The 27,700-nt window shown below is 44.3% G+C and overlaps 1 protein-coding gene across 4 annotated transcripts in view; it reads left to right on the top strand.

Moving 5' to 3' along the window:
* Window positions 1-25,049, top strand: part of LOC137327926 (uncharacterized) — a 39,623-nt gene extending 14,574 nt beyond the window's left edge. For 2 of the 4 annotated variants that reach the window (XM_067993865.1, XM_067993868.1), the window contains exons 3-14: window positions 3,324-3,644; window positions 8,040-8,153; window positions 8,467-8,901; window positions 9,164-9,532; window positions 9,978-10,286; window positions 11,680-12,000; window positions 13,519-13,830; window positions 14,751-15,065; window positions 15,372-15,419; window positions 17,060-17,107; window positions 23,824-24,149; window positions 24,421-25,049. In XM_067993865.1, coding sequence (XP_067849966.1) covers window positions 3,324-3,644; window positions 8,040-8,153; window positions 8,467-8,901; window positions 9,164-9,532; window positions 9,978-10,286; window positions 11,680-12,000; window positions 13,519-13,830; window positions 14,751-15,065; window positions 15,372-15,419; window positions 17,060-17,107; window positions 23,824-24,125 — 2,894 coding nt within the window. In that variant the 3' untranslated portion in view covers window positions 24,126-24,149; window positions 24,421-25,049. Of the gene's footprint in view, window positions 1-3,323; window positions 3,645-8,039; window positions 8,154-8,466; window positions 8,902-9,163; window positions 9,533-9,977; window positions 10,287-11,679; window positions 12,001-13,518; window positions 13,831-14,750; window positions 15,066-15,371; window positions 15,420-17,059; window positions 17,108-23,823 lie in introns of all 4 variants that reach the window. The other 2 variants (XM_067993867.1, XM_067993866.1) reach the window with 2 other exon arrangements.
* Window positions 25,050-27,700: the final 2,651 nt, after the last annotated feature.

Here is a 27,700-nt window from a genome sequence, read left to right as displayed (position 1 = left end):
ATCGTGAACCCGGATGCTTCTAGATCCAGCGGGTTTGGGGTCGGCCGAGTAACCCGGTCTGGAGAAGTGGATCGGTAATTTTAATATTTAATTGAGGCTCCGTGCCTCAGATCTTGTCAGCGACTTGGAATCAATGCCTACAGCACGGGCTTCCTGGGGCTCGGGAAACCTGGCAACTAATAGGAGGCTTGGGCTGCTGCATCCAGCAGGTAAGCGCTTTTCCAGCAACGTTTGGGGGTTTGGAGGAGCAATAGTGCTTCTCCTCCCCGCCCCCCCGGGCCCCTCAAACAAACTTGCTGCGATCTGATCTCCCACCCACCTCGCGATCCAATCTCTTTCTCCTTCCTTCTCTCCCCCCCCCCCCCCCCCCCAACAATCTGATTTCCCCCTCCCACCACCATGATCCGATCTCTGTAACCTCCTCCAGCCCTACACCCCTCCGAGATCTCTGCGCTCCACCAGTTCTGGCCTCTTGCACATCCCCGATTTTAATCGCTTCACCACTGGCGACCATGAATCAGTTGCCCAGACTCTAAGCCCTGGAATTCCCTCCCTCAACCTCTCTACCTCTCTAATTCTCTCTCCTCCTTTAAGACGCTCCCTAAAACCTACCTCTTTATCCGAGCTGACCTAATATCTCCTTATGTGGCTCGGTGTCACATTTTGTTTGCTAATGCTCCTGTGAAGCGCCTCGCAATCCCTACCTCCCTCCTCTCCATCGCTGCTGCCTTCTACAGCAGGCTTTCACGCCTGACCACAGCCAGCATCTCAATCTGGCCAGCTGCCGGGCGGGAAACAGAGTAAAAAAATTCTAATGAGGTCCCGCCTTTAAATTCGGCAGGACCTCCTCCTTACTGGTATTTCCAGGTTTACCAGCTGCTGACAGGCGCCCTAGCAACGCCCCCCCCCCCATAAATATCGGGGCCCATATCTCTTGTAACTTCCTCCAGGCTTACTAACCCTGCCCTGTACACTCCGTTCTACTGACTGCATCCTGCACTCCCCTGTCCTACCATTCCTTCAGCCACCTAGGCCCTACGTTCTGGCATTTCCTCCCTAAGCAGCCGCCATCTCTCCACTTCCTCCTCATCCTTTAAGACCCTCCTTAAAACCTACCTCTTTGACCAAGCTTTTGACCAGCACTCCCAATATCTCCTATTTTGGCTTGGCATTTTTAAAAATGATTTGCATTTCTCTGAACTTTTTTGGAGGTTTTTCTACATTAAAGGTTATATAAGTACATTGTTGTCCTCCACTCCCTCTTCATCTCCTCCTTCTTCTTCCTCCTCTTCCTCATCATCTCTCCTTTCCTTGCTAACTATCAACCGATCTCCAGCCAACACTTTCCTTGCCAAGATCCTTAAATATGCTTTTACCACCCAATGCAGTGCCCACTTCTACTTCCAATGCAGTGTCTAATTTGTCCACTGTACTGAGACTCCCTGATGAAAGTCACTGATGATATCTTGTGTAACTGTGACCATGGCTCATTGTTACCCACTACCCTGATTGACTTGCTTTATAATATTAAATGTTACCCTTTGGTGATGTCATCCACAAACATGAGATCAGCTTTCATATTGCCGATGACACCCAACTGTATCTCTCGCCCTCCATCATTCACTCTCAGTCTGTCACTATTCTGATTTGTCTCTCTGACATCAAGACCTCAGTGAATCAAAATTCCCTCCAGCTGCTTGAGGTGGTCTGCAAATTTAGGTTTCCAGCTTGACCCCACAAGTGGTCAGTTGCTAAGATCCACATTCTTCTCTCTCCCGAACGCTGCCCCCAACACTCTCCCTGTCTCCCGAACGCTGCCCCCAACAAGCCCCTCTACCATTGAAATTTTCGTCACGTCAAGGATTGACTTCTCAAACACATTTGTCACCATTCCTCCACCCTTCAAATTTCAGTGACTCCAAAACTCTGTAGCCTGTGTCCTCACACACAACAGATCCTGCGCTCTCATTACCCGTGTTTGTACCCAGCGCCATTTACTCCCTGTTCCACAGGACAATAATGTCCTCATTTTCAAATCTTTCCACAACATTGCTGTTCTTTACCTGTGTGATTTCCTCCAGTCATATGTCCCACCATGCAATCTCTGCCCCTCTGACTGATTTACTGTGTGCTTTTCATTCCCCCACCTTATTTTAGGTGGTTACCCTTTCAGTCACCATGCCTTTTCCCCTCTGGATCTCTCTCCTTAAACCACTCTGCCTCGTCACTTCTCTCACTTCCTTCAAAAAGCTTCTTTTAAAAACCTATTCCTTCGATTATGCTTTTACTCCCTCTCTCCCTAGTCATGCATGGTGTCCTCTTCTCATTAAGTTTTATTAGTTCAGTTTCCAGTTCTGACATCCATCTATCTCTCCTCCCCAATGCATGCTCAGGTTGCGCTGTGTGCAATCTCAGTGGCCTGCTTGACCCAGAACTCAGCTTCAAAACTGCATGTCCTAACCACCACTAAGACCACTTACTTCCACGCCAGCAACATTGCCTGCCTCCATTCCTACCTTACCCCATCTGCAGCAAAATCCCTTATCCATACCGTTGTCATCTTCAGGTTTGATTTCTCCAACACCAGCACGACGGGCCAAACGGCCTCCTGCTGTGCTGTAAGATTCTATGATCAACCTCATCGCTCAGCTCCTAAGCTCCGCTCTCCACAAACTCCACGTTGTTTAAAACTCCACTATCCGCATTCTACCTCCCTAGTTCTTGCTGACCCGAACTGGCTGCCACTTTGATTTCATTATGCTGGTTCTCATCTATAACACCATTTTACGACTTTGACCCAACTGATCTCCGTGATATCTCCACCCTTATGCCCCACCCCAAGTCTTTTGTTCCTCCAACTCTGGCTTCCTGTGTATTCCCTGTTCTCTCCATTCCATTGCTGCTACCAGAGCTTTATCTCTGCTTTCACACAACTTCGCAGAATATATCTATTCCACCATGCCATTAGTCACCTTGTCTATTCCCCATCCCCCCCCCCCCGCCCTTACCCAACATTTGTGAAGCACCTAGAAACATTTTTGTACATTAAACGTGATATAAAAATGCGTGTTGGTGATTGAGGAATTTGGAATGCTTGAATCTGAATTTGAGGTATTGGAATAATTACTTAATTCACTCCAGATATTATTGTGCACATCTTTGAAGAAACAGAGTGGATTATTATACACGAGAAATAGCTGTTGGAGGGAAAGTGATGTGTTTAGCATATGTTTGCATAACAATAATTTAGACCTGGCTTTAGATATTTGTGGTAATATGCCTTCAGGCTGTCTGACCTATTCTTACATTTATCTTTAACACAGCTCAACCAGTGGTGCATTTGTCCACACAAGACATTACCATTCTGAATGGCTCAGAGGGGTCTGTGAGATGTGACGTTAGAGGATTTTATCCTCAGCAGTATGATCTCAACTGGGAAAAGATATCAAAGGAGAAAACTGTGAAAATAACAACAGATATCTGCACTGGTGCCCAAATTTCCAACAGTGACGGAACCTTTGATGTTTCCAGTAGAGTGAGAATTGAACCAACAATGGATGATGATGGTAATAAGTACAAGTGTACCGTGATGCACCGATCACTTCCTGATGGTCGTTCACTGGAAGCTAAACTCACAGTGAAAGGTAAGTTCTCTTCTTTGAATAAGATGGGAATATTTTTTCAGTGCGCTTTTGTTAAATCTTACAAAAGTTTATAATGACTTGTATCCATTGTCTAACATTGAATTTCTACTGAGGTTTGCACCTGATTTAAGTCAAGAATTCATCCTTTATTATTCCACAATGAAAAGACATTGTATGCCATAATGATTAATCAAGTTATCCAAGCATAAGATTTCTAAATTTCAGAATGGGAGACAACAATATAGGTGAAGAGAAAGTTATTGTCAAAAATTTGAAATTGCAGAACGTGACCCCAACCTGCTACATACGCCCTGCTGCCATTTTTACAATGGCGAGTGTCGTGCGAGTGTCCTGTCTTGGAGAAGCGGGACATTTCATTATAATATTTAAATCAGGCTCCCACAGTGCAGTTGTGAGCCTGATTTAAATTTAACAGTTTCCAGCCGAGTTTCAGAGGGCTCGGGAAACCAGGCAGCTAAATGGAGACGGGAGCAGCCAGATCAAGCAGGTAAGTGCTTTTTATAGCACTGCTTGCGAGCCAGGAGGAGCAGGAGTGCTCCCCCGGTCCTTCAAGCAAACCTTCTGCCAATCGAGGTCTCTCCTCATTGCCGCAATCGGCTGACAACCCCCCCTCCCCCCACCCCCCCTCAAATCCCGAGCCTTTAACCCCACGATCTTTCCTAATTGCCGGGGACTGTTCCCAACAGGGTCAATGTGTTAAATGACCTTCAAACTGGCAAATAGATAAAAGCTCATCAATGAGATAATACAGACATATAGGTCCCGATATTTCTGGGAACGGAGCGTGGTAGCCGGGGGAAAGCTTGGAAATCCTTAAGATGCAGAGGTCCTGCGAATTTATCGGCAGGACCTCATTATCATTTTCTTCTTGTGTTTCCCGCCTGGCAGCCGGCCAGATTGATAGGTTGGCTGGTTGCCAAGCGGGAAATCCAGCGACGGGAGGCTGCAGCCGGGAAAGGCCGGTAATTGGGATTGGGGCGGGGGTGGGGGTGGTCAGAGCCCGGCAATCAGGAGGGGAGAGCAAGATCGGAGCTTGGTCGACAGTTGGGACCAGAGCCCGGAAATGGCGAGGGAGGAAGGGAAAGATCAGGGGTTGGAGCTAGGGGGGACTGGCAGATAGCGGGATAGGCCGGAGATCAGCATTCAGGTGGGAGCCTGATTTAAATATTATAATGAAGTGTCCCACCTTTCTAAGACGGGACGCTCGCACGCCACTGCTGTAAAAATGGCGGCAGGCGCATATGCGGCGGGTTAGGGAGGCCTTCCCCAATTTATGATTTTTAGCCTGCCCATCGTGGGTGGGCTAATATGGACCCCATGGAATCCTGTTTTTTTCATTTTGGATTTCCACCATTTGCAGATTATCCTTTTTTTCTATTTTTTCAATTTACATTAAACCTTCTCTTTTTACCCATTGGTTATATGGATTAACTTGCGCTGGAAATCCAGATCCGAAGGTGGCACTCATGGGGAAGAAGATGGCAATCCAAAGCTCCCTGTAGGCCAGCATTTAAATTTAAAAAAAATACTGCTTTGAGCAAAGTGCTGCTCATCTGCCAGTGAGCAATTATGTTGAACAGTTGAGCAGCCACTCACTCTAAAAATGAACTTTTTCAAAGCCTGATGTACCACTCGAAAGGGGATAGATAAGGGACATAATGGCCCTGATATTACCAGGGAGGCGGGATGGCAGCAGGTGGGCGCGACTGGGCACTTGGGTAACCCGCCCAGTAAAATCCGTCCGTTCCCCACGCGATCGCAGCCACTTACCATGGTTTCCGGGTTTCCCGTCGTCAACCTGCGCAGCGGGCGGACTGAGCACCCGCATCACGGGCTGTCAGCTGGAGGAGCCCTACTTAAAGGGGCAGTCCTCCAATGCTGCTCCTGCATCAAAGAACTAAAAGTACAAAATGGAGCAGACCAGGGGAAAGGCTGCTCCCAGATTTACCGATGCCTCACTCCAGGTCCTACTGGATGGGGTGAGCAGGAGGAGGGATGTCATCTACCCAGCGGACAGGTGGAAGTGGCCTGCCTCTGACACCAAGAAGGCCTGGCTCTAGGTGGCAGAGCAGGCCACCAGCAGCAGCAACGTCTCCCGCACCTGCATACAGTGCAAGAAGCGCTTCAATGACCTCAGTAGGTCAGCCAAAGTGAGTACACTTACTCATTCCCCTACACTCCGTCTTCCACATCACCGCCCCCACCCCCCAACTCCTTCTGCACTGCCAACACTACTCTATCACATCACTCCTCACACCCACTCAAACCTCATCCTCAACTTACCTGCACTTACTCATCTCCCCAGTACTCATCCCACCACTACCACTCAACCCAATCCTCATACAATGTCATGGCTCTCTCTCATGCTCACCCTCTGATGAATCTCTTTCACGGTCAGCCTCACCCAAACCAATGCATTCAGCAGTTGGCCACGTTACCATCCCTCACTCACGCCTCTCTGGCCATTTCTTAGATAGGGGTCTGTTGCAGATTGCAGTGAAGCTACAACAAAGAGAAAGTTTCCCTGATGTTGCCACAAATGAGAGCTTTAGATTCGAGTAACACCTGTCAGTTGCTGCACATTTTTGGAACCTGACCTTGGAGCCTAGGTGCGATGTTCCTTGAACAACTATATTTTCAGTCTAGTATCCATACATTCCGGATTCCATGACTCCGAGCTCATGGGCAGCCTTCTTCAGCCTCTGCTGGGAAGTTGGCAAATCCTCACCCATTTCTCACTCATCCAGCTTCCTCGTGCTCTGTGAATCAACTCGTCACTTCCTCGTTAACACTATCTATTTCCCTCCCTCACCCCTGCCCCCTGGTAAATGTATTTGAGCTGATACGTGGGAATGAAAAAGCAAGTGGCACAGAGGGTGGGTTTGAGGGGGATGGGGCAGAAGGTCTCTGCAGGGACTCATAGGTGGGCTTAAATCCAAATTCTTCATCCTCATCATCAGAGTTCACAGGAAGTAGCTGAGACCCTGTTCTACCTCACCATCCTCTTCTCTTCCTTGTCCTGTGCCCGCCATTGCCGTGATAAATCTGCAGGAAAGGAGGCTACAAGCTAACTATGGGTGATCATGCCCCTTGGGATTAAGGAGTTAGAGTCGGGGTAGAAGCTTGAGGCTGTTTGGTGCTTCAGAGATGCCATGGTGACAGAATATGTATTCAGTCACTATTCAGGTTCTAACATTTTATCTTCGATCTTGCCATCTCCCACAGGAAGAGCAGAATGTCACCCCATGTTGTCCATGGCTATATCCTCATAGGATGTAAGGTTTTACTGGTTGGGGCTGCCCCCTCCAGCTGCCTGTCTCTCACTGGCATTGTGTGCCATTTTCTCCTGCCAGAAGATTGAGTAAATTAGTTGAAGCCCAGCAGTTGAGTGTGTGTCAAGTGGTATGGGAGAGCATGTTAAAGTGGAGGAAAGGTTTTACGGTTATGTGTGCAACTAACTTCTGTTAAGAAGATGGGTAGCCATACTGTAGGATCCCGAGTTAGTACCCTTCTTAACCAGAGTGCAATGTGAAGGGTTAGTTGTTCAGCTGTCACTTTTAGAGGATTAAAAATGTACTGGTGCCTAAGGAAGAAAAGGGATAGTGGCTGGTGTGTTACCCTGCCTGCTCAAGTCAGGTCATTCACCTTTTTGTGGCATTGGCTATTGCTGCCTCCCTCCACATAGCATGAGTGTCTTTTTTGGCATGTTTCCTGCCACGGACACCAATCATTCTGTCTCTTCTGTGCTTTATTTAATTGAGGAGGGTTTGCAGGTCGGACTCAGCAAAACTATGGCACCTTCTCTGCCTTGGTGTCGTGCCCTCCTGCTGCCTTTGGCTGTATCTGCTGGCTTCTCATGTGTTATACATCCTTATAAAGTGTCCCAAAAACGGTCATGCGACATCCAGTCAAGGTCGTTGACAGTCAATTCACTAAGTCGATCATTGTTCCTTACTTGCCTGCTGCTGCAATCTTCAGCCAGAACTGGCTTTTTAAAGGCTCTACTCTAATTTCCATGCAACACAGCATTTTACTCCCGTTTTACACTATCCTAATAGGTATGCAAATTAACTGACCCATGACATTATGGTGTAAATATCTTTCCAGGTCATCGGCAGCTGCAATTTATTTTTCACTGGTGCAAAAGCAGTGCAATTCACTGCATGGAATGTCCAGCTCATTACTTCGAGGAGACATTAACTGCACATGTTTGTAGTTTCAAATTCATTAAAGACTTTACTGTGTTTTAGTATCTTAATTTATCATTTACAAAAATGGAGGAACCCCATAACAAAATTTGTGCAAGTGAGGCAGTTTACTTCTTGTGATATGGCTTTTGTCTAAATGCTTATGTGTTTGTGTTTCAAATTTCAGAGCCTGAAAAATCTTCAGCAGTAGGAGGAATTGTTGCAAGTATAGTTGTTACGGCGCTGCTATGTGGACTATTGTTTGGTGCTGGATTTTATACTTGCATAAAATTTAAAAAAGGTAATGTGTTGACTGGTGAAACCCTTTTATTGTGTAATGAGTATGTGTGTATTTGTGTGGATGTTATTCTTGTAATTCTTCGGCTGCTTATTGTATATTTTCTCCAAATTAAGTGGTGATGGTGGATCTTCTCCTTGAACCACAGAAGTCCTTGTGATTGTGCTTCCACAAAGTTTTAGAGAATATGTATATATAAACACAATATTATGTCTTGTATATACATTCTGCCTGTAGTCATAGCAAGGAAATAAAAGAGTAAACAAATGAAAACATTTAGATTGTCAAGTTTTAATTATATTTTTGTTTTGCTTAGTTTCTCCAAAAATTAGTGAGCTCAGCAAACCTCCCATCCTTCGCCACTGTGAGGAAGCCGTCATCAGTTGCCAAGTTACTGGATTTAGACCTCGGGAGATTGAAATTGTTTTATTCCTAAAGAGGAAGGAGGATCAAAGTGAAAAGCGAATTTTTATCTGGTGTAGTCTGGACCAGATGCGAAAGAACAAAGGAAAACCAGAGAAGGAAAGAAAACGAGCTGAAGTACAGCTTCTTATGAATGGTTATGAACGCGATGCATCCTTTATTTCTTTCGAGCCGGAATGTGACGCTAACAGTGATGGGACTTTCAATGTAATGTGCAATATTAAAATGTATCCTGATGTAGACAAAGATGATGGGGCTATATTAACTATTGAAGTTCAACATAAAACTCTTCGTGTTAGGAAAAGTGTAACACTGGGTGTTGAAGGAGGTAAATCATGAACATTTGCTTTTAAACATTAACATTTATGCTATGTGATTCCATTCTGCATTTCTTTTGTTAACTTGTTTTATTTGGTACATATGAAGTGACATTCATGTGATTAATAGTGGTAATGCAGTTCTGCCATCTGTAGACTCTTAAATCATAGAAAATTCAGACAGTAAAATAATATTTTCTTGCTCTTACTGACTCATGAAAATTCCTTCAGTTTAAATAGGTGATTTCTTTGTTTTGTTTTTCTTTCCCAAAGTGCCACCAAAGATGTCAAAAATTGTCGTGCCACCTCACATCATTCATAATGAGCCTGTGGCCTTGACTTGTCCAATCAGTGGATTTAAACCAAAACCATTAAGTATCACATGGCAGCAAATCGGAACGAATTATTTGAAAGAAATTGTTCGGCTAGATCAGCACAACAAAACAAGCTTTCCTAGTGGCAAAGAGAAGTATAACCATTACATAAGTGAGATGGGGTATGAAGACAAAACATACAGCATCACCAGTGTACTAGTTATTGTGCCAGATATTGAGCAAGATCAGGACACAAAGTTCATCTGTAAGGTACAGCATGTGTGTACAGGCAGTGACCAAGAGAGAGAAAGCACGCTGAACATTCAAGGTATGTAATATTTTTGACAATACCTTGTATAGAACAATGGATTACATTTTGTTTACAGAAACTGTTTCCTTGTTTTTTGTTATGCAACAAAATTGATAATTTTGTTTGCAGAATCCTGTGAAGTGTCCTGAGTGCTGTATTTCTCTAATTACTCTTTGAAGACAGAGTGCTTTTTTACAAGGGAAGAATTTGAAGGGGTCCAAGAATATCCAGATCTCAAATGTTTAATAGGGAAACTCATTAGCTGTTTGTCCTGGAGTCACTGATTTAAATTAGGTCACTTTGTAACTTTTTACTTTATACCTAAGCCTTAAATCAGAATTTCCAGAACACAGTGGATTAAATTTTCTGCCCATTGGCTGTGGCTAGGCAAAAAATCTAGCCCACAATATCTCTAATCTGCTTGTGTTAAAGACTATGGTAATTTTTTTTGTTTTTTTTTCAGCCACTCCAAAGCTGGACCCAATAACATCAGAAAAAGCTATTGCAGAAGAGCCGATGACCTTAAGCTGTCGAATACATTCTTTTTACCCCCGTGAAATCACAGTTACATGGCTCAAAAATGGTGAGAAAATGACAGAAGAATCAGATGCCCCGTGTGAGCCTACTCTGGGAAATGATGCACTCTATTATTTGACAAGTAGTGTGAAGATTATACCTATGAGAGCCAATGTTAACATGAAGTACACATGCCAAGTAGAACATGATAGCCTAACCGAGCCAGTGGAAGCTGACTGGGTACTCCATCAACTGGGTAAGTAACCAAGTTCTGACCACAATCTTGACTATTACTAATTTTTATTAACATTTCTCATAAAAACATATAATTTACTTAGATGTTTAATTGCTCTGGTTTGATTTAAAAATGCATCAACTGTAAAGATTTGTTAATTGGGAAATATTAATAATTTGAAACTAATATACAGATTTAAGTTGGTGACTAACAATTCTAGTGGGCAGTTTCAGCATTGGTCGTGGTTAGTGAAGGTCCATGACATGGAGCGATCCTATTGGAGACAAGGGAAATAAAGAAACTAAAATAAATTGAATGGAAAGCTTGCTCTCACCAAAAAATAAAATTAACTTGGTGTTTTTTTTTCTATATTTTAGCAAACTGAGACAATCCCAGTTGATCTTTTTGCAGTCTGTGAAAAGTATTCCATTTGGAGTTCTCTTTTGTCTAGAAGAGCAATAAATAAAATGAAAGCCCAAAATAACTAAGAATAATAATACGAAAGAAAGAACTTGCATTTATATAGTGCATTTCACATCCTAAGTAAGTCATTAGCAGCCAAGTGTTTTGGGAATTATTTTTCAAGTGTAGTCTTTGTTGTTTTGTAGGCAAGCATGGCAGGCAATTTGAGCACAGCAGGGTCCCATAAACAGAAATGTGATGAATGACCAGTTAATCTGTGTTTTGGTGATTTTGGTTAGGGGCGGAATGTTGGCCAGGACATCTGGAGAACTCCCTGCTCTTTGGAAAAGTGCATTGAGATCTTTTATGTCCACCTGTGGACAGAGACTCTGTTTAGCATCTCATCTGAAAGAATGCACCTCTTTCAGTACTGCACTCTCCTGGCATAAATTATTTCCTCAAGTCCTGGAATGGCACTAGAACCCAGACTTTAGAAGTGAGAGTAGTACTGCTGAACCAAACTGAATGGAGTTGGAAAGCTTTGTTTGCAGCTCCCTATTAGCTCATTGGGAAAAGGCACCACCCGATTTGGGCCTGAGCCATAGCAAACTGTAAGGTTGCACGTCTGATCCCTGAGTTAACTGATCTCGGCTGCGGCAGTGGCGGAATGCTACAATCTGTCTCGGCCCCTATGGATTAGGGAGTTGAATTGTCACTGTCCAATGACCCCTGTTGGAAAGTGTGTGTGGGTCCTTATTCGGTGAAAGCAGGAATAGGCTTGAATAGTCTCCTAGTACTCAATGTTCAGTCTCGCACGTAATGAATGGCCACTCTGCACCATCACCTGTACCACCGTGTGAAGGGAGAAAGAGGGGCAAAATAAAAAGGATAGTTCATTCAAGAAATCAATGTTTGAAAATTTATCAAGGTACACTAGTCATTTCAAAAAAAAATTGTGGGGTTCTTTCAGTTACACAATCTCTTTAACATTGTTTCTTTTGTATGAGTACAGTGTCCGTGCCAAAGGTAACAGAAATTATAGTGGATCCACTTTACCCAGAGGTGGGAAAACCTGTAACACTTTCCTGCAAAGCATATGGCTTCCTTCCAGAAGAAAATCAAATATTCTGGTTCAAAGCATTTGATAAAACTCCAGATGGAGTTAAAACAGAAGAAGTTGCAAAGGATACAGAGACTGGTTTGTACTCTCGACTGTCCGAAAGGACATTTATTCCAACTATTATGGACCATGGGAAAGAGTTCAAAATGCAAATCCTTCATTCTGAAACTTCAAACAAGCCTGTCTCATCCAGTCATTTTTTGAAAATAAAAGGTAAATATTGTTCCAACAAGAAGTGCAACTTCACAGTAACAATTACGGAATGTTGGACAGATTTAAGTGTTTCAAATTCATTAAATTAATATTGTTTTTATTAATAGAGGCTGTTTAGTCAGGTAAGACAAACATCACAGGACTAACTGCTGGCATATTGGTGATTGTTGAGGATAAAACATAATTTTATAAACGTTACATTTATATAACCGGAATGACTCCTGAAGCAATTCCGCAGTGCACTATACTTGCAGTAAATAAAACTAGGCTGTACGTTGTGACCATAAGACCTTCAAACATTCAGAGCATGATTTTTACTCGGAGCTGGGTACCCCACGCGCCCACGGATATTCGTGTGGGGAACCCGGAAGCAAATTGAGTGCGTCGCAATCTGCGATAGCAACTCATTTGAAGGTGAGTATTTGAGCTTCCCGGTTTCGCACGCGCCAGGCAGCCAGATTGACAGGATGGCTGCCTGTTGGCAGTGAAAGGAGCAAATCAGAGAGGAGGAGGAGGGAGAGATCATTGGCATCACAAAAAATTGGAAGGCGGGTGGTGGGGGGGTACATGGACATCATCAAAGGCGGTGGGGGGGGGGGGTCCAGCCAGCCAGCCAGCCAGCCAGCATCGGGGATCGAGGGGGGTGGGGGGGGCGTCCAGCCAGCTAGCATCGGGGATCGAGGGGAAGGGGGGGGTCCAGCCAGCATCGGGGATCGAGGGGAGGGGGGGGTCCAGCCAGCATCGGGGATCGAGGGGGGGGCTGAGTCGGGGGGTGGGGTGGGGGTGGGCCAGCAACGGGGATCCGGCCCTTCCCATCTGCTTTCATATGATTTCAATGAAGTACATTGCCCCTTTAAGTATCGGTCCACCGGTTTTAAGTAGGGGTGGTACTTCCTGGTGTCTGCTGTGCACACACATCCAAACCTGCCTGGGTTAAACCCAGAAGTTGGGTGCATTGTAGTCGGAATGTGGTCCCGCTCCAAATATCTACTATTTTGACTGCCCACCCGCCCACCATCCAGCCGTTCTTGGGGGTTAAAATTACCCCCCCCCCCCCAAGTGTCTGCTAGTGGCCAAAAACATGGCTGCCTCCAAAAGGAGCTGGCTGTGTGTTTATGTTGAAAATGGTGATAGCTCTGCCATTTTAGGCGCAGGCTTCTACTGCCTCTTTTAGTGATCCACAATGCCTTCAGCAATAATGCCATCTCGCTTACGTTCCTTGTTTGCCTGTGACTTTAGAGTTCCTCTCAGTGGTTCCACTGGCTCTAAATTGGTGGTATCCCAACATAGCTGTGGTTATCAAGTCAGCAGCATAAATGTTTTGTAAGGTAAAAAGTTCTAAAAATGTCATCACGTTCTTTGAAACAAAGCCTAAGCTGCACAATGGTAGATTTGATGACACTTGTCATCTTAAATATCTATCATTTGGGGGAGAAAAGATAGATCTTTTTAACCTCCCTTTTTGATCCTTAAACATTTTTGGTTATTCAGTATTGTGCTTCTTTGCAATTTAAACAGGAATTCCATTTGTTGAAGACATCAAATTTGACCCACCAGACGTTAGATATGGCATGGATCTTGCTCTCATCTGCAATATCAGTAACTTTTCCCCACATCCTATCAATACAATTTGGCTACAAAAAGGAAAAACGATCTTTGAAGGGATCACAATTAAAGGACCTCTGCGGGAGGAAAGTGGATGTTGTCGGTTGTCTTCCTGCTTGAAAGTAAAACCAACTGCACTAGATTTTGGACGAGATTTTTCCTTCCGTGTGGAGCATGCTAATCTAAAGACTCCAATTGAAAAACAGGCATTTTTGACACTTCCAGGTATGTTTCACCCTGATCCTTCTCCCTCCCCAGGTTTGAAAATTTCCACTTTATATATAAATGTTTGGGATTATATTGCTGTACTTTACTAGGTCACAACAGAAATAATCTGATATAACTCTGCTCGATGCAGGACATAGGGTGGGGGTCACATTTATGAGTCATTTCAGAATAAATGACTGCGAGCAAATTAGAATTAGATAAATCGTACAGTAGAACTTCAGTTGAAGTTGCTAAAAGGACGTATATACAATTTAAGGTGGTTTAGATTCACAGTAAGAATATAATTGCCAATAAATACATATTTTAAAGTAATTAAATTTATAGGAGCTAAATCACAAAAGTTCTGAACTTTTTTTTCTTACCTGAAGATGTCAGAGGAGTGAATTTCCAGGAATTGTTCCTTTTTTTTCAACTTTTTAAAAAAAAAATTAAACTTTTAGTATAGATACTTCTAGCAGGATTTGGATCAAATAACTAAAATTGTGATGATTTTGATTGAGTTTTTATTTTGTCCTTTTTCCTTTTGTGAGTCACTACCTTATGTCTGAAGCATTAGTCCTGTGACCTTTACTGCTCAGGAGTCCCTTGACACCCATGGGTAAAGCTGTCAGTCACTGCATGTTGCCAGGCAGTTGCGCACCAAAATATCCTACCACCATCTTCACTTTAAGATCAGCGCTGTTCTCAATAGAATCTTTTATGTAAATATGTGAACTGTATATCTACAGAATATTCCAATAATTCTGATGACAGTAGTTTTGAAGAACAAGTTCATGAGATCTATATATTCCCATACTTCATTTGTGTATATTACAAACTAGTCAAGAACCCTATATTTTTTTATTTTGTTCGCATTAAAAATTAATCAGTTTGTTTCAATGGCTAAACATTCAAGTACTTTTTATTTGTTCTTTCAGCTTTGTCTCCTGCCTTGTCCGTTATTAAAGCTGATCCAGAACTGCCTAAAGTAAATCAGCTTACAACACTCAGTATCTCATTGACAAGCTATGTTCCTGATAAAATCCAAGTAAAGTGGTTTAAAAACGGGGGAATTTATTTGGATAAAGTGATTAACAGCACTGCTGTGATTGCTGACAATGGCCTCTTTGCTTCACTTTCGAGCATAAAATTTATTGCAGCTGAAGAAGATAATAATTGTTCCATCAAATGTGAGGTGCTTCACATAGAAACAAAGGAAGTTCAAGAGAAAGATTTCAAATTACTCATTAAAGGTGAATGTTGTTTTATTGGAGTCAGATTCAGAGCAAAACATTTCCGATATTAAAATTGTAATAACTGCAGCATTGATTGTTTTTAATTCAATAAAATTAAGTCTTCATTTGAATGTTTATTTCACATTGAAGTTTTACATTGAATAAACAAGGTTTTCTTTTGTTAATGCTGAAAATAGTTAATTTTGGGTGACCTCAGTTATTTTAAATACTATTAGGTTAGTTACTCAATACTGTAACATTGGAAGTACTTATTTAATTCGACTAATGTGATACCGAATTTAACTAACTTGTTTCTCTGTTCAGGTGAAAATGAAGAAGATAGTTCATATTGCAACATACAAAATGATGAAGGTAAACTGCTCATTTTTAGAAGTTCCTGTTTTGCGCATGTTTGGTTTTGATCCACAATGGTGTCAGTGTGGCATTTCAGATCATTATACAGAATAGCCCAGATATTCCTGTTTAGGTAGGCAGGTGTGGAGATGCTGTGTGCCAGCTGCCAGCCCACTTCAGTGCTTGCCTAATTCTCTGCCATCATTTTCTGGCTGTTGGCAGCAGCACGAACCCTAAATGGGTGATCTTATTAAAATTAGGCAGTAATCATATGATAATATCATGCATCCCATTTTGCATCAGTACTGCCTTATTTGTACTTAGCAGTAACCATGCCTGTATACAATGGCTGTCCAGGGTTGCTAGATGCTGGAGAAAAGACAAAAATACATTTAAAGAGCCAAACACAGATATAATTAAAGCTTTGCAAAATCCTTTTTTCTCCACTTTTTTTTGCTGTTCCTAATGCATTACTCTCTGCCCTTTGATGTGGACCCCCCCCCTTCAGACAAGACACAACGTAGGTTTCCAATTGGGGATTCCCCACTACCTTTGCTTCTTGGAAGAAGAGGATAGTAGGGAAACCAAGTTGGTGAGGCTGCACTGGAGACCCATGACATCTACTCATCAGTATCCCACACCTGAGGATACAGGAAGATATGACCCTTATCTGCATTTGACCGAAGAAGACAAGGAGCAGCAGCAGAGGCCTGTAGATAATATGGAGCACAACCTTTTCCTAGCTGCAGAGCATATTTGTGCCACACTGATACATGAGGCCTTCTCTTGACTACCGCATCTGGTCATTGCACTCTCGAGCAGATTATTTCCCCCACAATCTTTCCTGTGTGCATCAACTCAGAGTTTTCATTCACGCTATCTCATCAAATCCATTTTCAAACATTGCCATAGATGACACACAACTTTAATGCAACCATAGTTTTAATCAAAACCTCTAAAGTGTGTGTGCATGTACCTAATGCTTTTCCTAGGTGCCATCTGAGTGGCAGGATGATGTGAGGTGGCTGGATGCAATGTCAGCATGAGCCTCGGGGCATGCAGTGGCCCTTTCCTCAAGGCAGAAGAGTTCTGAGATGGACCTGCTGTAGGCTGCACCTCTTCTGCTGCTGTCTGAGAAATTTGGCCCTGCCTCCTTTCATGTGCGGGCATCTGAGGGGCTGGCAGGAGGGCACGCATGTGCTGCTGCCCAGAAAGACCATCATCTGAATGCATTCCTGCCATGCTACCAGCATTGGGCAGTGGCTTTGCATGGTCACTGATCTGCAGGAAAGGAGATTTATCAGTAATAGTGAGATTAATAAAGATCCGTGAGACAACCGTCCCCAATCTGACACCCCAGACCTCTGACAGCAGTCTTAGCAACCATGAAAGAATTGCAGACTGCTCTCGTGGCCTCTGTCATATTGATTGTTTTTAATTCAACAAAATTAAGTCTTCATTTGAATGTTTATTTCACATTGAAGTTTTATATTGAATAAACAAGGTTTTCTTTCGTTAATGCTGAAAATAGTTAATTTTGGGTGACCTCAGTTATTTTAAATACTATTAGGTGAGTTACTCAATACTGTAACATTGGAAGTACTTATTTAATTTGACTAATGTGATACCGAATTTAACTAACTTGTTTCTCTGTTCAGGTGAAAATGAAGATGATCGTTCATATTGCAACATACAAAATGATGAAGGTAAACTGCTAATTTTTTAGAAGTTCCTGTTTTGTGCATGTTTGGTTTTGATCCACAATGGTGTCAGTGTGGCATTTCAGATCATTATACAGAATAGCCCAGATATTCCTGTTTAGGTAGGCAGGTGTGGAGATGCTGTGTGCCAGCTGCCAGCCCACTTCAGTGCTTGCCTAATTCTCTGCCATCATTTTCTGGCTGTTGGCAGCAGCACCCACCCTAAATGGGTGATCTTATCAAAGACGGGCACCTCAGCACCTCACTCTACCGTAAGCCATCCCACCATCAAGCTCACCATGGACTACTCCTCAGAATCAGTTTCTTTCTTGGACACACGAATCTCCATCAAAGACGGGCACCTCAGCACCTCACTCTACCGTAAGCCCACGGACAACCTCACGATGCTCCACTTTTCCAGCTTCCACCCTAACCACGTCAAAGAGGCCATCCCCTATGGACAGGCCCTGCGAATACACAGGGTCTGCTCAGACGAGGAGGAACGCGATGGACACCTACAGACGCTGAAAGACGCCCTAGTAAGAACGGGATATGACGCTCGACTCATCGATCGACAGTTCCGACGGGCCACAGCAAAAAATCGCATAGACCTCCTCAGGAGACTAACACGGGACGCAACCAACAGAGTACCCTTTGTCGTCCAGTACTTCCCCGGAGCGGAGAAACTACGCCATGTTCTCCGCAGCCTTCAACATGTCATCAATGAGGACAAACACCTCGCTATGGCCATCCCCACACCTCCACTACTCGCCTTTAAACAGCCACCCAACCTCAAACAGACCATCGTTCGCAGCAAATTACCTAGCTTTCAAGAGAACAGCGTCCACGACACCACACAACCCTGCCACGGTAACCTCTGCAAGACATGCCAGATCATTGACACAGATACCACCATCACACGAGAGGACACCACCCACCAGGTGCATGGTTCATACTCCTGTGACTCGGCCAACGTTGTCTACCTCATACATTGCAGGAAAGGATGCCCCAGAGCATGGTACATTGGCGAGACCATGCAGACGCTGCGACAACGGATGAACGGACACCGCGCAACAATCGCCAAACAGGAGGGTTCCCTCCCAGTCGGGGAACACTTCAGCAGTCATGGACATTCATCCACCGACCTTCGGGTAAGCGTTCTCCAAGGCGGCCTTCGAGACACACGACAACGCAAAATCGTCGAGCAGAAATTGATAGCCAAATTCCGCACCCATGAGGACGGCCTCAACCGGGATCTTGGGTTCATGTCACGCTACACGTTACCCCACCAGCGAACAAATGTTATCTGTTTTTAATATAACGGGTCAGTTGCTGTCTTTTCTATGTTTCTACCTCTCCATTTCTGTTTTTTTTTGTTTGTTGTTTTTTTTTTGGTGATTTGTATATTCTGTGAGACCTGGCAGGTAACACCTGTCTGTCTGCACACTGATTGCCTTGGCAACGGGCAGTTGAAAAAACTGTCTGTACTCACCAAGCATTGTTCTGTGAATTATAAATGCGATTTAATTTCGAGGATCTCATTTCACATCGTTCACCTGACGAAGGGGGAAGCCTCCGAAAGCTTGTGAATTTAAAATAAAATTGCTGGACTATAACTTGGTGTTGTAAAATTGTTTACAATTATTAAAATTAGGCAGTAATCATATGATAACATCATGCATCCTATTTTGCATCAGTACTGCCTTATTTGTACTTAGCAGTAACCATGCCTGTATACAATGGCTGTCCAGGGTTGCTAGATGCTGGAGAAAAGACAAAAATACATTTAAAGAGCCAAACACAGATATAATTAAAGCTTTGCAAAATCCTTTTTTCTCCACTTTTTTTTGCTGTTCCTAATGCATTACTCTCTGCCCTTTGATGTGGACCCCCCACTTCAGACAAGACACAACGTAGGTTTCCAATTGGGGATTCCCCACTACCTTTGCTTCTTGGAAGAAGAGGATAGTAGGGAAACCAAGTTGGTGAGGCTGCACTGGAGACCCATGACATCTACTCATCAGTATCCCACACCTGAGGATACAGGAAGATATGACCCTTATCTGCATTTGACCGAAGAAGACAAGGAGCAGCAGCAGAGGCCTGTAGATAATATGGAGCACAACCTTTTCCTAGCTGCAGAGCATATTTGTGCCACACTGATACATGAGGCCTTCTCTTGACTACCGCATCTGGTCATTGCACTCTCGAGCAGATTATTTCCCCCACAATCTTTCCTGTGTGCATCAACTCAGAGTTTTCATTCACGCTATCTCATCAAATCCATTTTCAAACATTGCCATAGATGACACACAACTTTAATGCAACCATAGTTTTAATCAAAACCTCTAAAGTGTGTGTGCATGTACCTAATGCTTTTCCTAGGTGCCATCTGAGTGGCAGGATGATGTGAGGTGGCTGGATGCAATGTCAGCATGAGCCTCGGGGCATGCAGTGGCCCTTTCCTCAAGGCAGAAGAGTTCTGAGATGGACCTGCTGTAGGCTGCACCTCTTCTGCTGCTGATTGAGAAATTTGGCCCTGCCTCCTTTCATGTGCGGGCATCTGAGGGGCTGGCAGGATGGCACGCATGTGCTGCTGCCCAGAAAGACCATCATCTGAATGCATTCCTGCCATGCTACCAGCATTGGGCAGTGGCTTTGCATGGTCACTGATCTGCAGGAAAGGAGATTTATCAGTAATAGTGAGATTAATAAAGATCCGTGAGACAACTGTCCCCAATCTGACACCCCAGACCTCTGACAGCAGTCTTAGCAACCATGAAAGAATTGCAGACTGCTCTCGTGGCCTCTGTCATATGGTCCCCTCACCACATGTTCCAAGATGGACTGCAGTGCACAGAGTGGACTCCTCCAGTTTACCCACCATCTGCTGCACAGTATCTGACACTGTCTTCTCTGCCTCACATACCTTTAATGCCCTGCAAGATCAGGATCCCCAAACTTTTGAGCCAAGGGTTATTATATCCTGACTGTTCAGTCAGTCATGACTTCCGCCTCACATTCCACGCTGGCTCCTCCTGCTCACGTGACATGTGCATCACCCAGTGCATTCCCTTCACACTCAGACTCTAATGGATGGCACTGTGCTGGTGCTTGGGAGGGAGAGAGTGAGTGTTGGTTCATGCTTTGAAGTGCTGGCTGGGCTGGATGCACTGGAGCCTGGCTCACCTTCTCCAGAAACCCCTAGAAAAGGAAAAGAGAAAGACAGCTTTGAATAGAATCTCAGGAATGGAGCGCACATCAATTTCAGTGCAAGGAGTGATAAGGATCTCACGATATGCTTCTGAGGATTAATGCAAGATGCAATAGGAAGAATAGAATGCTGTGACAAACACTCTGTTGGCAAATGCCCTTCTACCTTGCTGTCTTTATCACCCAAGTTGCTTCCCTCAGGATCTGCATGGATTCCTCCTCATTGAAGTGGTACGTTTCAGGTTTGGGGGCTTGCCAACTGTTGCTGATTTCTCCTGATTTATAAGGCTTGTCTTCTTAAAGAAAGCATGCAAAAAGTGAGAATCACCTTTTGCTCTTAAGATGTGCAGTAAACCCCACGGATCAGAATACAGACAATAATGGCTATGCTGACAGCTGCAAGGCATGCAGTATATAAGGTACTACACTGCTTCAAGTGTCGGTTTGGATCAGTGGTAGTACACTCGCTTCATAGTCTGAAGATTGTGTGTTAGAACTTGAACACATATTCCAGGCTGACACTTCAATGTAGTACTGAGGGAGTGCTGCATTGTCCGAGATGCTGTCTTTCAGATAAGATGTTAAACTAGATCCCATCAGATGTAAGAGATCCCATAGCATTATTCAGGAAAGAAAGCTATTTTCTCAGTGTCTTGGCCACATTCCCCCCTCCAACGCCAACACCACCAAAACATACTGGGGGTTAAATTAGTTAACCCCCAAAAACGGGCGTGGTGATCGCAGTGCGCGATTAACCCGTGCCCGGTTGTTGAGATGCAGGCAACACATAACATTCATGCTGCCTGGTGATTTACATGATTGGTGGTGGGTGCAGCCAGGTCTAGCTGCGCTGTTGAGTGGCTGCTCACCAGCAGTGGGCCCAGATATCGCGTGTGGCTAGCACCACTTAAAGGCAGCCTGCACCTCTTAAAGGGAAGGTGCACCTTGGCTGCAGGAAGTGGTAAAAGCCAATGGTGAAGTGAATCTATGCTGCAATACAGTGAAGCATGGTGATGATGGGAAGTCTGAAATTTTTAACGAGCAACAACATGGCTGCTCAAAGTTTGCAGGACTTTTATATTTTCGAAATATAAGATGCGGGTCTGAGCGGAGATCAGAAATCGCTCACATAAAACACACATGTAGGTCCCATCCTTATGTTTACAAATTGTTGAGTTCCTTCAAAATATTGAATAAAAGTTGCTCAGCACTACACCCCCCCATCACCCACCTACCAACAAACTCTTTAAATCAGTACTTAACTCTTCCAATCAGATGCTTCATCTCACCCTCACACATTACTGCTGTTGCAAGCTTTACACCCACAACTCACAGGTCACACCCTGGCAGCTATTTGACCATAAAAGGAAATTAGGAAAGCAAAGAGAGGGCATGAAAAAATATTAGCAGGTAAAATCAAAGAAAACCCAACAATGTTTTATAAATACATTAAGAGCAAGTGGATAACTAAGGAAAGAGTAGGGCCTATAAGAGACCCAAAAGGTAAACTATGTGTGGAGGTGGAAGATGTGGGTATGGTTCTTAATTGAATACTTTGCATCTGTCTTCACAAAGGAGGGGGATGATGCAGGGATTGAAGTTAAGGAGGAGGAGTGTGAAATATTGGATGGGATAAACATAGTGAGAGAGGAAGTATTAAGGGGATTAGCATCTTTGAAAGTGGATAAATCACCAGGGCCGGATGAAATGTATCCCAGACTGTTAAAAGAAGCCAGGGAGGAAATAGCGGAGGCTTTAACAATCATTTTCCAAACTTCACTGGATACAGACGTGGTGCCGGAGGATTGGAGGACTGCTGACGTTGTACCGTTGTTTAAAAAGGGAGCGAAGGATAGACCGTGTAATTACTGGCCAGTCAGCCTAACTCGGTGGTGGGCAAATTATTGGAATCAATTCTGAGGGACAGGATAAACTGTCACTTAGAAAGGCATGGACTAATCAAGGACAGTCAGCACGGATTTGTTAAGGGGAGGTCGTGTCTGACTAACTTGATTGAATTTTTCGAGGAGGTGACGAGGCGGATCGATGAGGGTAGTGCAATTCATGTAGTCTACGTAGATTTTAGCAAAGCTTTTGACAAGGTCCCACATGGCAGATTGGTCAAAAAAGTAAAGGCCCATGGGATCCAAGGGAATGTGGCAAATTGGATCCAAAATTGGCTCAGTGGCAGGAAGCAAAGGGTAATGGTCGACGGGTGTTTTTGCGACTGGAAGGCGATTTCCTGTGGGGTGCCGCAGGGCTCGGTACTAGGTCCTTTGCTTTTTGGGGTGTACATTAACGATTTGGACATAAACGTAGGGGGCATGATTAAAAAATTTGCGGATGACACAAAGATAGGCTGTGTGGTTGATGGTGAGGAGGAAAGCTGTAGACTGCAGGAAGATATCAATGGACTGGTCAGATGGACAGAAAAGTGGCAAATGGGGTTTAATCCGGAGAAGTTGAGGTAATGCATTTGGGGAGAGCAAACAAGGCAAGGGAATACACCATAAATGAGAGGATACTGAGAGGTGTAGAGGAAGTGAGAGACCTTGGATCTGTGGACATGCACTCCCTGAAGGTAGTAGGACAGGTAGATAAGGTGGTTAAAAAGGCATATGGAATGCTTTCCTTTATTAGCCGAGGCATAGAATATAAAAGTAGGGATGTTATGCTGGAACTGTATAAAACACTAGTTAGGCCACAGCTTGAGTACTTTGTACAGTTCTGTTCACCACATTACAGGAAGGATGTAATTGCACTAGAGAGGGTGCAGAGGAGATTTACGAGGCTGTTGCCAGGACTGGAGAATTTTAGCTATGATGACCGATTGGATAGGCTGGGGTTATTTTCCTTGGAACAGAGGGTGATTTAATTGAGGTGTACAAAATTATGAGGGGCCTAGATAGAGTGGATAAGAAGGACCTATTTCCCTTAGCGGAGGGGTCAATAACCAGGGGGCATGGATTTAAAGTGATTGGTAGAAGGATTAGAGCGGAAATGAAGAAAACTTTTTTCACCCAGTGGGTGGTGGGGGTCTGGAACTCACTGCCTGAGAGGGTGGTAAAGGCAGAAACCCTCAACTCATTTAAAAAAAAACCTGGATGTGCACCTGAAGAGCCATGACCTGCAGGGCTACGGACCAAATGCGGGAAAGTGGGATTATGCTGGGTGGCTCGTTTCTCAGCCGGCGCGGACACGATGGGCCGAATGGCCTCCTTCTGTGCCGTAAATTTTCTATGATTCTATGACAGCCACGTCACTCTCATAGAATATTCCATGGCCATGATGTACACCATCTGATTCCATGTTTTTAGGCAGGAAATGCCAATTGATGGCTGAGTTCAAATGTCAGAAGTAGTTGGGATTAAAAATAAAAAGCCCCTAGTCTGGGAGTGCCGAGCTGTACTGCTGGAACTACCAACTTTTCTTGTGTTTACTTTGTAAAATAAAATCTTTATTTTTGTCACATTATTAAGGGTTTTACATTTCAAATTTTATTCCAACAGATTTTCAGACAGTGTCAAAGATAACTTGCCAAACAGAAAGTCCTAAAGCTGGCCAACCCGTAATTGTTTCCTGCACCGTTAAAGGATTCACCATAGCGGAGTCTCACATCACCTGGTACAGAGACGTCTACCCTTTTGAAGATAAGAGCTTTATTGCAAACACACCATTTGAAACTGGTAAAGGTTTCACCACTGCACTAACTTACATACCAAGGCAAGAAGATGACAATTGTCTGCTCCAAGTTGAGATTACCACTGAGATGGACCCAGTTCCCAGATATTTCAGGCTGAAATTAAGTTGAGTTGGTGTGGCATTTTCTGGAACAGTAAGTAATGAGTTATGGTTTTGATATACCAGATGGAAGCAGCATCCTTATTTTGACCTCTCACATCAAGTATACACGATGCTAGAATGTTTTCCATCTGTGAATGAAATGATTTATGGTCAACTTCAGTTTCATTTTCATATTTTATAGCCTATTATCTAAGTTTCTTTTTCTGATTATTAGCATATTTATCCTGAATCTTTTGTAACATATCCAAGTTGTATTAATTATACGGTAATTTTGTTTCACCTGCATTCATTTCATCAATTAGATGAATGATTAGAAGCAATGGGTGAAAGCCATGAACAAGTAACTGCACACAGAAACTAGTTGAAAGAATGTGCATCAAAGACAAGCCTTCAGAGCCTCTCTTTGATCGCCAGATCAACAATCGCCAGACAGTCGGGGAACACTTCAGCAGTCAAGGACATTCAGTCACCGATCTTCGGGTAAGCGTTCTCCAAGACGGCCTTCGAGATACACGACAACGCAAAATCGTCGAGCAGAAATTGATTGCCAAGTTCCGCACCCATGAGGACGGCCTCAACCGGGATCTTGGGTTCATGTCACACTACACGTAACCCCACCAGCGAAAAAAAGTTATCTGTTTTTAATACAACGGGTCATTCTCTCTCTTTCTCTTCCTTTCGGATATTTCTCTCTCTCTCGCTCTGTCTTTTGTTCTGGCCGTTTGTATATTCGGTGGTCCTGTATGTAACATCTCTCTGTCTGAACACTTTGAGTGACTTGACAACGGGCAGTTGGAAAGATTATCTGTAATCAACAGGTATTGTTCTCTGACTATAAATGTGGTAACCGACAAGGAATCCCACACTTCACCTGACGAAGGAGAAAGCCTCCGAAAGCTTTTGATTTTCAAATAAAACTGTTGGACTATAACCTGGTGTTGTAAGATTCCTTACATTTGTACACTCAAGTCCATCACCGGCATTTTTTTTTTATTCGTTCACGGGATGTGGGCGTCGCAGGTCACAAAGTATTTGGCACAAATAAATGGATCAAGCCATCCCATTCAATTCCATCATCCTAGGTGACTGAGGTAGTGGTTTTGATTGACAGCTGCAACTGAGGTGAAGATGTAAGTCGGGACTGAGGGGGAGCAGGGCCCACGATTCTTTGTAGTCTCTTTGAGATACAGCTCTGTGACCAGGAGCTTCCGATTGTGAGCTAATATTTGTCACCCTGTGCTCAGCTCACCAGTCTGTCTAAAACCAGGAGGCAAACTGCTTTGTCAGTGATCATGGGATGTGGGCGTCGCTGGCGAGGCCGGCATTTATTGCCCATCCCTAATTGCCCTCGAGAAGGTGGTAGTGAGCGGCCTTCTTGAACCACTGCAGTCCGTGTGGTGAATGTTCTCCCACAGTGCTGTTAGGAAGGGAGTTCCAGGATTTTGACCCAGCGACGATGAAGGAACGGCGATATATTTCCAAGTCGGGATGGTGTGTGACTTGGAGGGGAACGTGCAGGTGGTGTTGTTCCCATCTGCCTGCTGCTCTTGTCCTTCTAGGTGGTAGAGGTCGCGGGTTTGGGAGGTGCTGTCGAAGAAGCCTTGGCGAGTTGCTGCAGTGCCTTTTGTACATGGTACACACTGCAGCCACAGTGTGCTGGTAGTGAAGGGAGTGAATGTTTAGGGTGGTGGATGGGGTGCCAATCAAGTGGGCTGCTTTATCTTGGATGGTGTCGAGCTTTTTGAGTGTTGTTGGAGCTGCACTCATCCAGGCAAGTGGAGAGTATTCCATCACACTCCTGACTTGTGCCTTGTAGACGGTGGAAAGGCTTTGGGGAGTCAGGAGGTGAGTCACTCGCCGCAGAATACCCAGCCTCTGACCTGCTCTTGTAGCCACAGTATTTATATGGCTGGTCCAGTTAAGTTTCTGGTCAATGGTGACCCCCAGGATGTTGATGGTGGGGGATTCGGCGATGGTAATGCCGTTGAATGTCAAGGGGAGGTGGTTAGACTCTCTCTTGTTGGAGATGGTCATTGCCTGGCACTTATCTGGCACGAATATTACTTGCCACTTATGAGCCCAAGCCAGGTCTTGCTGCATGCGGGCTCGGACTGCTTCATTATTTGAGGGGTTGCGAATGGAAGTGAACACTGTGCAGTCATCAGCGAACATCCCATTTCTGACCTTATGATGGAGGGAAGGTCATTGATGAAGCAGCTGAAGATGGTTGAGCCTAGGACACTGCCCTGAGGAACTCCTGCAGCAATGTCCTGGGGCTGAGATGATTGGCCTCCAACAACCACTACCATCTTCCTTTGTGCTAGGTATGACTCCAGCCACTGAAGAGTTTCCCCCCTGATTCCCATTGACTTCAATTTTACTTGGGCTCCTTGGTGCCACACTCGGTCAAATGCTGCCTTGATGTCAAGGGCAGTCACTCTCACCTCACCTCTGGAATTCAGCTCTTTTGTCCATGTTTGGACCAAGGCTGTAATGAGGTCTGGAGCCGAGTGGTCCTGGCGGAACCCAAACTGAGCATCGGTGAGCAGGTTATTGGTGAGTAAGTGCCGCTTGATAGCACTGTCGACGACACCTTCCATCACTTTGCTGATGATTGAGAGTAGACTGATCGGGCGGTAATTGGCCGGATTGGATTTGTCCTGCTTTTTGTGGACAGGACATACCTGGGCAATTTTCCACATTGTCGGGTAGATGCCAGTGTTGTCGCTGTACTGGAACAGCTTGGCTAGAGGTGCAGCTAGTTCTGGAGCACAAGTCTTCAGCACTACAGCTGGGATGTTGTCGGGCCCATAGCCTTTGCTGTATCCAGTGCACTCAGCCGTTTCTTGATATCACGTGGAGTGAATCGAATTGGCCGAAGACTGGCTTCCGTGATGGTGGGGATATCGGGAGGAGGCCGAGATGGATCATCCACTCGGCACTTCTGGCTGAAGATGGTTGCAAACGCTTCAGCCTTGTATTTTGCACTTACGTGCTGGACTCCGCCGTCATTGAGGATGGGGATGTTTGCAGAGCCTCCTCCTCCCGTTAGTATCTCCACATCATTGATAAAATAGAACAACTGTTCTGGAGCGAATGAAAGAGAGGGACACCGGTTATCATTTAGTGTGAAGGGAGAGCGGAGAGATGAGTGGCTGCTAAAACCAGCTGTAGTTTGTTATGCAGAGTGTGTAGGGTGAGATAGAAGTGCGAAGGGAAAAAGAGGGTACAGTGTGAAGAGACCATGGGGTAAATTTTTACCCCTGGGGCAGATGGGGAGTAAAAATACTCTGTTTTCGGAGTGCCACGGCACCCCGGCTCCAACACACCAGCTTCTGGGTTTAACCCAGGCTTGTCTGCGTGTGGAGAGCAGACAAATAGTTCTGATATAGCTATTGCTCATTGCTCAAAAGTTTAAGTCATTGAGAGTCATTGCTTTTACTAATATTTATTCGTTAACAATTTAATAAGGATTTTTAAAAATGCACAGGTGTGATTTAACTATACCAGCAATCTCAGTATATTCGCATCATGTCTTAAATTGTACATTTTTAAAAAGTTATTTTTTTATTCATCTGATGT

Source organism: Heptranchias perlo, chromosome 12 (assembly GCF_035084215.1).
Source record: "Heptranchias perlo isolate sHepPer1 chromosome 12, sHepPer1.hap1, whole genome shotgun sequence".
Classification (NCBI taxonomy): Eukaryota; Metazoa; Chordata; class Chondrichthyes; order Hexanchiformes; family Hexanchidae; genus Heptranchias; species Heptranchias perlo.
The sequence above is the reverse complement of the archived record's forward strand: the minus strand, read 5'-3'. Positions and strand labels throughout refer to the sequence as shown.